Genomic DNA, 12,882 nt, shown 5'->3' on the forward strand with positions numbered 1-12,882 from the left:
CCCAAGGGCTTTAAAGGGCTTTAAAGGCAAGTATCACCACTGTGAACTGAACCTGGAATCAGCCTCAGATAACAAGGTCCTGTATTTTGCACAAGCAGCCGCTTCTGGATCGCTTTCAAGGGCAGCCGCATGAAGAACACATCACAGTGATCTAAGCTTGAGGTTACTGGAACATGGATCCACATGGTTAGATTGGACGTGTGTAACTAGGTAGCCAACTTTGTTATGAAGTGCCTCAATGCATATTTATGTTTGTATGTTTGTTCCAATAAAGTGACACCTTATTTTATGATAAAAAAGAAGGTAAAAAGCATAATCTCCTCCAAAGCTGTGGCCCTTCAGCCAGCATCACCTCTGTCTTATCTGGATTCATCAACAGTTTGTTCTCCATCAGTCTCTTGACAAATACTAAAGTTTCTCCAGTTTCCAAAGTGGTTGCCTATATTGGTTTGGATGAAATGAATGAAGTCCTGCCCTCAAGTCATAGCCAATTCACGGCAACTCCTGGTGGGGTTTTCATGGCAAGAGAGTAACAGCAGTGGTTTGCCATTGCCTGCCTCTGCAACTCTGGTCTTTGCTGGAAGTCTCCCATCCAATTACTAACTAAGGCCAATCCTGCTTAGCTTCTGAGATCTGACAAGATCAGGACATGGCTTTGGATGCTGCTATGTAAAACACACTAGCTCCCCTGGAATACATGGAACTAGAAGGATGTTACTTTAGATTGCCACCTACATTTCTAATGACAACCAGATCACTAAAGCAAAGATTATCTTGATGTTATAAAGACACAAATTAGGAAACACATTATGAGAATCTAATAGATTTTTTTTAATTTGATGTAATAAGGGAACCAGGGAAGCAGAAACTCAAGAGCAAATTGTAATTATTAACACACAGGGGGGGAAACTGAAATCTGCAGATTAATTTCTGCATGTAATCTTGGCTATTCCCTTAAATTTCATAAAATAACATACACTTCCTATCTTATCAAACTGCGTTTCTGTATCCTGCTTTGGAACCTTCCACCCTATCTTATTAAATTTGCAGAACAGGACAAAGAATGTAGGTCATGAAGGGCAATACTCATCATTTGCCTTGCGCCTTTTTGAGTTTGCACAGTATTTCATCATATTGTATTTGGTGTGAGGGGGGAGTACAAGGGGGGAGCATGAAAAGGACCTCACATTTTGTTGATGCTAAAATACTGTGTACACTTTGTGCCCTTCATAATAATAGCAGTCTGTGTAACCACTGTCAAAGATGGCCATCTTGCTCCTTGATTGTCATATCAAATGTACTTTATTTGTAGAGTATAGCTGAATACACCTATCAATATTGACATCCAAGCTTGAAGCTTCTTCTCAATCAATTCTCCCCCCCTCACACAATGTGAGCCTGTAAAGCACTGTCCAGCAACTTGTTTCACAGGAAGACCCATTTGAGGAGAGAGTGGAGAATGTTGGATCAGGCCTTCTCCCTATGCTACAAAATAGCTTTCTCATCAATTCCCACTGCCACAGGCTAAGCCACATGTGTGGCTAAGCCATATGTGTGTGTATGCGTGCACTAAATGGTTCACTAGATGGCTGGATTTGGCCCTAGGAAATGCCGTTGCTGATTATTAATGAACAAAGATTTATAGCAACAATTGATTAAAAGTAACAAAGAAGAGAGACAATTATTACAAAATCTAAAAGAGTCCAGTAGCACCTTTAAGACTAACCAACTTTACTGTGGCATAAGCTTCTGAGAATCACAGTTCTCTTCGTCAAATGCATCTATACTCGCATCTGACGAAGAGAACTGTGATTCTCGAAAGCTTATGCCACAGTAAAGTTGGTTAGTCTTAAAGGTGCTACTGGACTCTTTTAGATTTTGCTACTACAGACTAACATGGCTAACTCCATTGGAATTATTACAAAAAGATCGACTACTACAAAACTTCCTAGAAACTTTCCAAAGCACCACACTGTATCACAAGCCTCACAGCACATGCTCTGAACTCTTCCATGTGTCCCTGTAATAAACACTTATGAATATTTATGTCTCTGATTTATTTTTATTTACTTTATTTAAGAACAGTGGTATCATGGAGATAGTAAGACATGTGGGACCTGGTAGCATAAATGTTACAGAGCCAAAAAGTAACCTTCCAGAAACACCCTATGAGGTGGATGGGGCTGAGAGACCTCCTAGAAGCTGTGACTGACCCAAGGTCACCCAGCTGGCTTCAAGTGGAGGAGCGGGGAATCAAACCAGGTTCTCCAGATTAGAGCCCCGCTGCTCTTAACCACTACACCAAACTGTATGGATAATTTATGGCAAGTAGAGCAGCAGGTGTTCAAGGGGACTGAGCAAGAGTGCATTCTTAGTCATTCTTATGAAAACTCTGCATCCCACTAAACTTACTCGAGTTCTACGAGTGGCTGGGAACTGCTGATCTAAAGCATATTCTCAGGACAATTTATGGTACTCTGACAAAATAAACTGAGTGAGAAGTAACTTGCCCCGTACAAGAGAGCAAAAAGAAGGTAAGGATTTAAAATAAACCCTTAATAATCCGCAATCACTACTCTGTGGGTAATAGCAGCCATTCAACCAAGGAAGCTCTCATCCGTGGTGCAACTTCGCGCAGGGGGGAAAAGCTTCACCTGCTGAATTTCTGTCTGTCCTGAATTTTCCAAAAAAGGCACAGGAATTATGAGTTTAATGCGTGATCAGCCAGCTTCTACGCAAGTAAGGCTGCAATTCTAAACACACTTAGCAGGGAGTAATCCATGCTGAATTCGATAGAACATCTTTGGCTAGAACTGCTTTGGATTGCACCACAAACCACCGTAGATATGAAAGCACAGGAAAGCGTTACAGAGACGGAAACCGAGCCCCCTCTGTCCACCGGGCCGAGAAAGCCGCGCAGGAGCCGGGCGGCTCACCCCAAACGCTCCAGAAAACCTGGCAGGGTGGGTGGACGGAGCGCCCTCTTCTGCTCCCCCAAAGGCCCATCTCTGCTCGCCAGCGGGCAGCACAGCCCTGCCTCCTCGGCCTACCTGATAAAGCGAGGAGGTGGCGTCGGGCTGAGCGCCCACAGTGGCCACCCTGTCCCCATGGTAAGCGCGAACCAGAGCCGCCGCAGCCGACCCCGGGCACCGAAAGAGCAAGCAGAGGCGGCACTTGAGGCCCGGCAACATCGCGGCGCGGAGCCACCGCAGCAAACACCTTCCCGGGCCTGGAAGCCGCCGCTCCGCCACTCCCCCCGTTGCAGCCAATGGGGAAAAGGAATTAGGCCCAAGCGGCGTGCGGCCTTTTCCTTCAGCGGCGCTTCCGTCTTCCCCTTCAGAACCAGTCAAGACGCAGCCGGGAAGGGGGGGGGGGGGCTGAGGCTGAAATCGGCCCCTTTTCCTCCGCCCCGAGTCCCTCCCGCTTGGGAAAACATCTGTTGCCTTCCTGGAACTGGAGGATTTTTCATTCTCCGGTACCCTGAACAGGCTGCTAGTGCTCCAGGGCAGCGGGTTGGTCGCCGGGCAAGCTGAAACGAGAGGCTGGATTTGATGGTCCGCACATTTGACCGAGCACGGTGCTGCTTGTGTTTTGATTGGCGCAAGGGCCGCCAGCTCCGCAAGTGTGTTTTGAGAACGGGCCGACCCCACTGTATCTAATATACAGAGGGATATTGGTAGATAGTGTTATTTTATAATAGTCGTTGGTAAATCATGTCTAACCGTTTTAATAAAACCACCCAGTTGTGCCAATGATTCTAAAAACTGTCCTTTTTGAAGAATTCATCAGGCCGATAGTTTCTCAGCACAGAACCCCAGTGAACTGGCAAATATTACCTATTAAATTACTCATAACTCCAGCATGTGCCTGTCAAGGAAGGAATGGAAAACAACAAATATGACCGTCACCAACTAACTAATACAACTCAAAAGAATATTCAATACTCTTGTATACAAAATTACACAATTTACTCATACAACATTGAATCGTAAATATAATCCAACCAATTCAAATAGAACAGCCGTATTAGGGCATGTGTCGTATTTCAAAAGAAATTAACATGGGGAGGGGAAAAGGTTTTCAAGCCAAACCCCAATGTTTTTTGCAGAAACACAATCACTTTAAATAGGGCTGAAAAAAGCCTCCGCATAAATGGGTACAGGTTTCAGTATATACAAGGCACATACATGTTGCTCCAAGCAGTATTTCAACACACTTTGAACAGAATCAACATATTCTAAATTGTAACTGAACGGGTCAGCCAGCAAGAGGTCCGGTTTCCGGTATCCCCTTCTTCAGAGCAGTTACAACTGTGAAAGATATATAAAAGGTACAAATCAATATAAATGAAACTAACATGCAGTAGTCCTTCATACATTGGTTCTGCAAATGCATACTCACATACGATGATTCAAATAATGCTTCTATCTCACGGCTCGCTCACTGGCGTATGCAGAGTATCAAATCCTATCTACTCCTTAAAAAGTCATTACTTAATTGTGTTCACATGTCTCTTGAAATTATTTAAAGGAACAGAGTCCCATGATAGTCCTCACAGGTAAGACGTCAGATCACAAGTAATATTCAATCCATATGGCTCCTCTGTATGTAGTTTATAAATCCACCATGCCTCTTGCCTTAATAAATCTTGTTGTGCCAAAGTGTCTTCTTTAAATCGGCTCACATGTAAAACTGTGTATACAAAGTCATTCTCCCGGTGTTTCATAGCCGAGAAATGGGACACCAACGGCGCTTCCTCCACTCCCCGACGGATTCTTTTAAAGAAGACACTTTGGCACAACAAGATTTATTAAGGTTTATTTGGTTTTGTTTCAAAGTTATATACCACATTTCCCCAAAGATCTGATGATTTGGGGCTAGCCTGGGCTATCCAGGCTATCTAGCAAGGCTACTAGATTCAGTTCCCCAAATATCTTTGTGTTACACAGTTTGTTACTCAAATTCACTACCCAGTAGTAGAAATGAAGGTGCACAGGAATGGATAAATATGTCAACTAATAACATTTTCTTAGCATTCACCTCTGGTTAGAACAGAGTTGAGCATACAGGCCAGTTGGTATCCATTTTCCTACATGCCTAGAATCTATTAACTAGATTATTTGCAAGTATGCCCTTGAACACTGTCAAAAGCCCATACCCTGGAAATCTAATTGATCTTTAAGGTGCTACTGGACCCAAATTTTACTATTAAAACATTACCTTTTTGCCTGACCACTTAATGCAGACTTCAAGTACAGAAAATCTACTAGGCCCTCAAAAACTGTGCTAACCCCACACAGCTGCACAGCTCATCCGCTGCATATCTGAGATACATGGAATAGCAAGCTAAACGTTTGCTAGAACTAAAGACTTCAATCTCCAAATAATTTAAATCTGAGCAGCCCCCCCCCCGCAGAGGTGGTGGGGGGCTGCTCTTAAATCCCATGGGACTTAATGGAACTAAAAAACTTTCAGCATAACTATATTATTGTATCCCATACAGATAACTTAGTGCACCTTCATACGTATTATGACTTTTCTATAAATTATTGGGTTGTTTCTTTCAAACCCCTAATTAACCTCCAATACAGTTAAGTCTAAAAGCAAATGGAAAATGTGCAATGTAAAGCCTTTCATTCTCTCTCACACACACATTCACTCAAGTCGATTGTTGATCTGGTCTTCCAGTGGCCCACAACCATTATCACTATCAGTCTGTTTTCCAATAAAAGACTGGAATGATTTTTTAAATGGAGAATGCTGCCCAGATCCAACATTTTGCAGTATTGCAATTCATGTAGTAACATTGCACTGAAAGTGATTGGGATAAAAGTAGCATAATAGACTCAAAAAACTGAAAGAACAATCCTTTGCTTCAATGGCTAGCCATATATTTATGTCTTGTTCCACCAGGACTATCAGTATGTTTATGTAGCATGGATTCCATTTTGGCTCTGAACCCATACTCTGAAGCCGTGGTCAAGCAGCTAAGGCAGAATAACTTGAAGATGAATCCATACAAGATAGGGGTAATCCCAGTAAGGCTGGTGCTTTGGAGCAGCGATAGTGGCTCAGAAGTCACTTGTGGCTTTTCTGATCATTATTTCCAAATGTGGCAACCACCCTTGTTTCAGGAAGGTGGGCAAGGCCATTTTCCACTGAGGCCTATAGTTGTCAGGTTAGTTCCACTTTGAAACAGCTGCTACAAGAGGGACTAGTGAATGGGTAAACTGTGAGCCTACCCTTGAGGTATGGGTCTTGTGCTCTGAAGCCTCTGCACATCTAGTTTGGCCCTTAGGAATGCTCATGGCCCTACCCAAGCAGGCTCCCGCACTGGGAAGCCCAAGTGCCCTTTACTTCCATCTCTGCCTTGCTGTCTTCTCAGCACTAGGCTCAGAGCAGGCACCTGCAGCTACTATCCAGATCAGAGCCAGCATGATATCCAGAGAAGGGAGGTGTTTCATCTGTCCTTCCCCTGCAGAACCTGCTGCTGAGCACTTAGCTGGCCAGCAACGTTGCTAAACTCAGAAAAACAGAAAATGAAGTTTCACTAATTCCACAGAAGGCAAAGTGTGGCAAAACAACACATTGTTACTGAAGCAATATTAATTATTATCAGCTGTAGGGATCTGATAATGTTACGCTGCTAAAGAAAAAGGCAAGTGCTATAAAATTATTTATTCACATAGTTTACATATATAACATGGCTGCTTTCTTTGAAACAGAAAGATTACACACAAACATTACAAAGCTGAAAAAAATGACTGTCAGACTTCAAGAAAGCAATCTCTCAGCATGTTTGAACAGAAATGAAATGCACTGTGCCTTAGCCAAGGATACTGCTCAGTTTCCTTCTGCCATTAATTTACCAGAAAGAAACTTACATTACCCTCTTTATTGAAATTAATTATCCCAAAGATAACATAGTTTTACAGTAAATATTAACAGGATTTCTTGTTCTTTCCATTGAGTAAGGAAAGATAAGGCACCTTATACCAAAGCTTATTTTCTCACAGGATTTGTGAAAAATGCATATGTTTAGCATTGTAGTTTAAATTGCTCCAGAATTTGTTATGATTTCAGTAGACTCTCTTAGTACATTATTCAACAGTTTCTTGATACATTAAAAGCACGAAATACATTTCTCCATCCTGGAAGTGACTCCCCCCATAATTTTTACCACTGAAAAATGCTTTTCTTTCATTGTTTTTTTTACGAGTTTAAGAGTCGTTATGGGCTATTTTTGCTCTGTTTGGAACTTCTTCTGATATTACAAAATGTAAAGCAAAAATCAGTTCTCAAATCAGTCAGTCAATATGGATTTGCTCGTCTGGTAATGATTTGCTACTGTTTGTAGCACTCTGCCTGTGATGTACGTGATGAGTCTACAGAAATTATCTGAATATCTAATTTAGTAGATACCACTAATTTTGTTTTAAGATTATACATGCAGAAACCTAGAAAACAGAAGTCGCTCCTTGATTATATAACTGTGCAATCCTAAGCAGAGTTACTCCAGTCTAGGTCCACTGAAATCAATGGTCTTTGACTGGCGTAACTTTGTTTAGAATTGCACTGTTAATTACATAACTGAGTAACAGTTGCAAGAAGAAAGCTACTTACTGAAAATGCATACATTAATAAACATTTGTTGATGAAAAAAATTATACCTCCAGTCACTAATATCAGGAGAACTAGAATTTAGAATCAAATCATTAGTTGAAGACGAAAAAAATTCTCTTATAAAACTTCAGATTTCACCGTGTGACTGATTTAGATAGAATCCAAAGACAAGCTGAGGATTCATTTTCTGGCAAAAGCATTAACTAATTGGGGCTGTAAAATAGAGATAGTACAACAACATCTAAACAGATTACGAACAAGGAAAAAACCTGCAATCCTAGTAGTTTTACAAATCAATTATGGTATGATCTTTTTATTCTTTAGCGGCTGATCTTAATCTTTCACTCCTGATTTTAGCTTCAAACTTCTCTGGGTAAGAGATATTATATGCATAGTTTTTAAAGAATATCACAACACACTGTCAACTTGCTGAGCTTTTGGACTTAGAATTTAGTGTTTAGAATAATACTAAATTTCACTTTTATCTCCAGGAAAGACAATTAACTTGGGAGAGTTATCTTTTGGTACATTCAAATTAAATAAATAAAAGTTTCACATTTATCTCTCTGTACATTTAAAATGAACTAAACTTAATAGTTTTTGTGCCAATTCACATGTGTAGTGGTTATAAAAATAAGCTTACAATAAAAATATTTTATGTACTTATTACACTGAAATGTTCAGAACGTACTTATTTACAGAGATAATATGATTCCACATACATCCCCCCCCCTTTAAAGGTTTACTTCACAAAAAGAAGTATAGATAATTTACAACCAGCCCCACAGCATCAGTATTACATGAAGGAGTTCAGACAGATCATCTCCATTACATTTCTTTAGCACAGCCATGTAAGCTAGTAACTATGCATTTGATGCACACAGATGTTCTGATTATGTGCACTTTTCATCTCAATTGATTCATTTTCCAAAGTGTTCAAAACACAATTTGAGACCAATTGAGCTTCAACAATGCTTTATATGTCATTTACTGTGTGCTAGGGCTGAGAACTTGTGACTGACCCAACGCATTATATATGATGCGTTCCTGGAGTCCAAAACATCTCTGAAATTTCTGAATTATTCTGAATCCTCTACCTCCATAAAAATATCATTAAAGAAATATTCTGAGATCCTAGTTGGTTCTTCATCTTTTTCCTGCTCCTTAGAAGAACTTTTATTCTCATATAGCTCAGAGGAAACCTACAACAAAAAGTAACAGATTATGTTCACAGGTCTGAAATCTTTTTATGCATATGCTGAACAAACGCATACCCTGATTTGAACTCCACAGTGTGTTCTCTGTTGCAGCAAAAACAAATAGGAATTTTGTAGCATCTCAAAGACCATCCAAATTTTATTCCAGCATAAGCTTTCATGGATTACAGCCCACTTCTACAGATGCACATCCACTCATAGCATCTGAAGAAGTGCTCTGAGCCCACAAAAGCTTGTGCTGGAGTAAAATCAGGTTAAACTTTAAGAAGCCACAGGACTTCACCTTGTTTTCACATCTTGTTTGCTTCAGAAAACAGCAAGTGCACCTAGATGCACACCTGTAATTATGCACATCTAACTAAATCTGTTTCATGGTGTGATTTTTGATACAAAGCCATCCTAAATATTTTCGGAATTTTGTAGCAACCATCTAAAATATTTTAGGCATATGACTCCCCTCGTCCTGCCACTTAAACTAAAAAGTCATAGATCCAGAGGAGTTAGCCGTGTTAGTCTGTAGTAGCGAAATCAAAAAGAGTCCAGTAGCACCTTTAAGACTAACCAATTTTATTGTAGCATAAGCTTTCGAGAACCACAGTTCTCTTCGTCAGATGCATGGAGGGCAGAAAGAAACTGGTCAAATATAGAGGAGGAGAGGGGAGGGGAGGAGGAGAGAGTCCAGTAGCACCTTTAAGACTAACCAATTTTATTGTAGCATAAGCTTTCGAGAATCACAGTTCTCTTCGTCTGATGCATGGAGGGCAGAAAGAAACTGGTCAAATATAGAGGAGGAGAGTGGAGGGGAGGAGGAGAGGAGGGATGTAAACAACTCCTTTGATATGGAGATGCAAACAGCTCCTTTTGATGTGGGGATCAGTTTGCTTGTGTAAAGGTTCAAAGGAGTTTGCCGTGTTAGTCTGTAGTAGCAAAATCAAAAAGAGTCCAGCAGCACCTCCAAGACCAACCAATTCCACTGCAGCACAAGCCCTCGAGAACCACAGCCCTCCCCGCCAGATGCATCTGACAAAGAGAACTGTGGTCCCCGAAAGCCCACGCCAGGTGCCACTGGACTCTCCCCGACCCCACCTATGTAAAGGAACTCAGTTACCTGTGATAATGAGATTACCATTCATAGTCCCTATTCAGTCCCAGCTTGACAGAGTCAAATTTACATATGAATTCCAATTCAGCAGCTTCCCGTTGGATTTTGTTTTTGAAAGGTTTCTGTTGAACTACAGCGACCTTTAAGTCTTTGATGGAATGTCCTGGTAGATTGAAGTGTTCTCCCACTGGTTTCTGGACGTTGCCATTTCTAATGTCAGATTTGTGTCCATTTATTCTTTTGCGTAGAGGTTGGCTGGTTTGTCCAATGTACAGAGCAGAAGGACATTGTTGGCACATGAGGGCATATATCAGATTGGAGGATGAGCAGCTGTAAGAGCCAGAGACAGTGTAGTTGATGCCATTGGGTCCTGTAATTGTATTCCCTGGATAGATATAGGGGCAGAGCTGGCATCTGGGTCTGTTGCAGGGCCTGGTACCTGTGCTGGTGACTCTGCTAGCCGATTCATGATTGTAAGTGAGAAGTTGTTTAAGGTTGGGGGGCTGTCTGTAGGCAAGGAAAGGTCTTCCACCCAGGGCTTCTGAGAGAGAGGTATCATTTTTGATCTTTTTGATTTTGCTACTACAGACTAACACGGCAAACTCCTTTGAATCTTTACAGAAGCAAACTGATCCCCACATCAAAAGGAGCTGTTTGCATCTCCATATCAAAAGAGTTGTTTGCATCTCCCCTCTCCTCACCCCCTCCCCTCTCCTCCTCTATATTTGACCAGTTTCTGTTGGCCCTCCATGCATCTGACGAAGAGAACTGTGATTCTCGAAAGCTTATGCTACAATAAAATTGGTTAAACTAAAAAGTGTTACTAATCAGAAGCTATTCAGGTATCTCAAAAATTCTAAGCATCATATAACTGTGTCCATGCCTTTGAATTGCACGATTATAGACACTTCTACAGGGCAACATTTTACACTGAGAACTATTCTGGATTTTCTCTTTTTTTTATCTGATAACCTCTGTATATCACTGAAACCCTGGGCATCACAAGCATATTTCATCGCATATTAATACTGTAATACACTGCATATTAATTAGTAACTCTGGTAGAATCAAGAAGCCAAATGTCCAAGAAGACTATAGAGAACTAATCACCTTTTCTTTGATAAGCAAGTTAAACAATGTATCAAAAGCTTAACACAGCAGAACCCATCTCAAAATCTTACAATCCTAATTTTAACTATAAAACGTAATTATGGTCCAAGCACCCCAAGAGTGCCATCCCATATGTTGCATAACAGATGTGCCCTTTAGAGATTATGCATACCTGAACAGTAGAAGAGCTGACATTCTCACATTTGGAGGATGCTGAGACAGTTGATGGAAAGGAACTATTCCCTTGAATATCATCCTTGATGTTCCTTGAGTACAAATTTGGACATTCAGGGGTGCTTTTGGAAACATCTGTATGAGGCTTCTTTGAACTCTGTTCGTTCTCTTTAATAGTTACTTCTTCAGTATTAATCTTTTTGCAGACTAAAGGTAAAAATCCCAAAGATCTTTGGTACGGCCTATTCAGAACAAACAACATTAACACAAAAGTTTCAAGATGATTTGTATCAAGTCAGGGTAATAATAAAAATATTTTATATTAACGACCGCCTGAAGCTGACAATTTGAGCTAAATTATTTTTACCACTACACAGATTTCTCTGAAGACTGGGTTAATATTCTGCTATGGAATATGGGCCCAGCTAATTATTTACTTTAAGAATAGCAGGTCATATCACTTATACTGGACTTCTTGTCTTTTCTCCTGCAGATCATTTCAATGACAGAAGAGGACAGGGAAGACTGGAATAAAGTAGAATGAATTAATGAATGAATGAGGCTATATTTGCGCACACACTGTACATTAATGCACGAATGCTAACAAATGAGAATGCACAACTTGCAAGACTAACTTAAAGAAATTCCAGAATACGGAGGTTCCACCAACTGAGTAAAATCTAACACTAGAGACATTTTCTCTTAGCATAAATGATATGACAACTTTATATGCATTGCCAAGTCAAAGGACAATATAATGTTCCAAATCCCAAGGAAGCAAAACAGAAGAGAAAGGTGCCAGTACTTTTTTCAGGTGTGCTGGCAAAGCTTATCCTATCAACTTAGCACAGCAGCACTTAACTAGAACCATGGAAACAGTCTTTAATATAGCATTTTTTAAAAAATCAAGCTGAATTAATTATAGTCCTGGTACAGTCTTGTTTTAGGGCACAATACTAGATGGGAATCAGTGCAGGACTTGTACATCCATGCACATACACAAGGTTCAGATGTGTGCCTTTTTGATCCTTTCCAAGCTTTTTAGATATACCCCAAAAGAGTTAGTCAATGAGCTGGTTCCGACATAACAAAGTTTAATTAACTAACCATCATTAACTGACTAGCCAAACCCATGTCACCACACTAACTATGGGTAACAGGGTATCTCAGACTAGGATCTCAAGCTGGTTTATTAAACACAATCAGATAACTATGTTTCTGTGTTGTCCAAACACACATATCCCGGCTTAATCCTGGTGTTCCTCCACCAATGCTCCAGCCCCATTTCACCGATAGAGCTGTCCAAGTCACTGTAGCCTTCAGATGGCTCTTTCTTGGGAGAGGCATCAAGCCTCTCCCAACCATTAACTTCAAGTCTGCCATGCGCCAGATTGCTTTCTTACCTCTGCTCTGTTAAAGACACAAACTCCTTCCTTGTGTCCCTAAGGGAGAAAGACAACACCAGTGGAGCACTGGCTATCTTACGATACTACAGGCCCCCAGGTTCTCTCACTGCCACTATGACTGCCAATTCAGTATAGTGGCAACAAGGCTTCCACATGGCAGGTTTCCCCATATTTTCCCTGTCCTAATCTCTTCTGGATGCCATTTCCCACTGTGGGCTTAAACTGGTAATTCACAATAACGCTACAGCAA

The 12,882-nt window shown here is 40.9% G+C and overlaps 2 protein-coding genes across 2 annotated transcripts in view; both read right to left on the reverse strand.

Moving 5' to 3' along the window:
• MCCC2 (methylcrotonyl-CoA carboxylase subunit 2) overlaps window positions 1-3,405 on the reverse strand; it is a 37,308-nt gene extending 33,903 nt beyond the window's left edge. Inside the window, exon 1 of the mRNA XM_054987077.1 lies at window positions 3,051-3,405. Coding sequence (XP_054843052.1) covers window positions 3,051-3,191 — 141 coding nt within the window. The 5' untranslated portion in view covers window positions 3,192-3,405. The remainder of the gene's footprint in view (window positions 1-3,050) is intronic.
• Window positions 3,406-6,663: 3,258 nt separating this feature from the next.
• BDP1 (B double prime 1, subunit of RNA polymerase III transcription initiation factor IIIB) overlaps window positions 6,664-12,882 on the reverse strand; it is a 72,415-nt gene continuing 66,196 nt past the window's right edge. Inside the window, exons 41-42 of the mRNA XM_054986735.1 lie at window positions 11,225-11,468; window positions 6,664-8,825 (exon numbers count right to left, since the gene is read on the reverse strand). Coding sequence (XP_054842710.1) covers window positions 8,703-8,825; window positions 11,225-11,468 — 367 coding nt within the window. The 3' untranslated portion in view covers window positions 6,664-8,702. The remainder of the gene's footprint in view (window positions 8,826-11,224; window positions 11,469-12,882) is intronic.

This window comes from Eublepharis macularius, chromosome 8 (genome assembly GCF_028583425.1).
Source record: "Eublepharis macularius isolate TG4126 chromosome 8, MPM_Emac_v1.0, whole genome shotgun sequence".
Classification (NCBI taxonomy): Eukaryota; Metazoa; Chordata; class Lepidosauria; order Squamata; family Eublepharidae; genus Eublepharis; species Eublepharis macularius.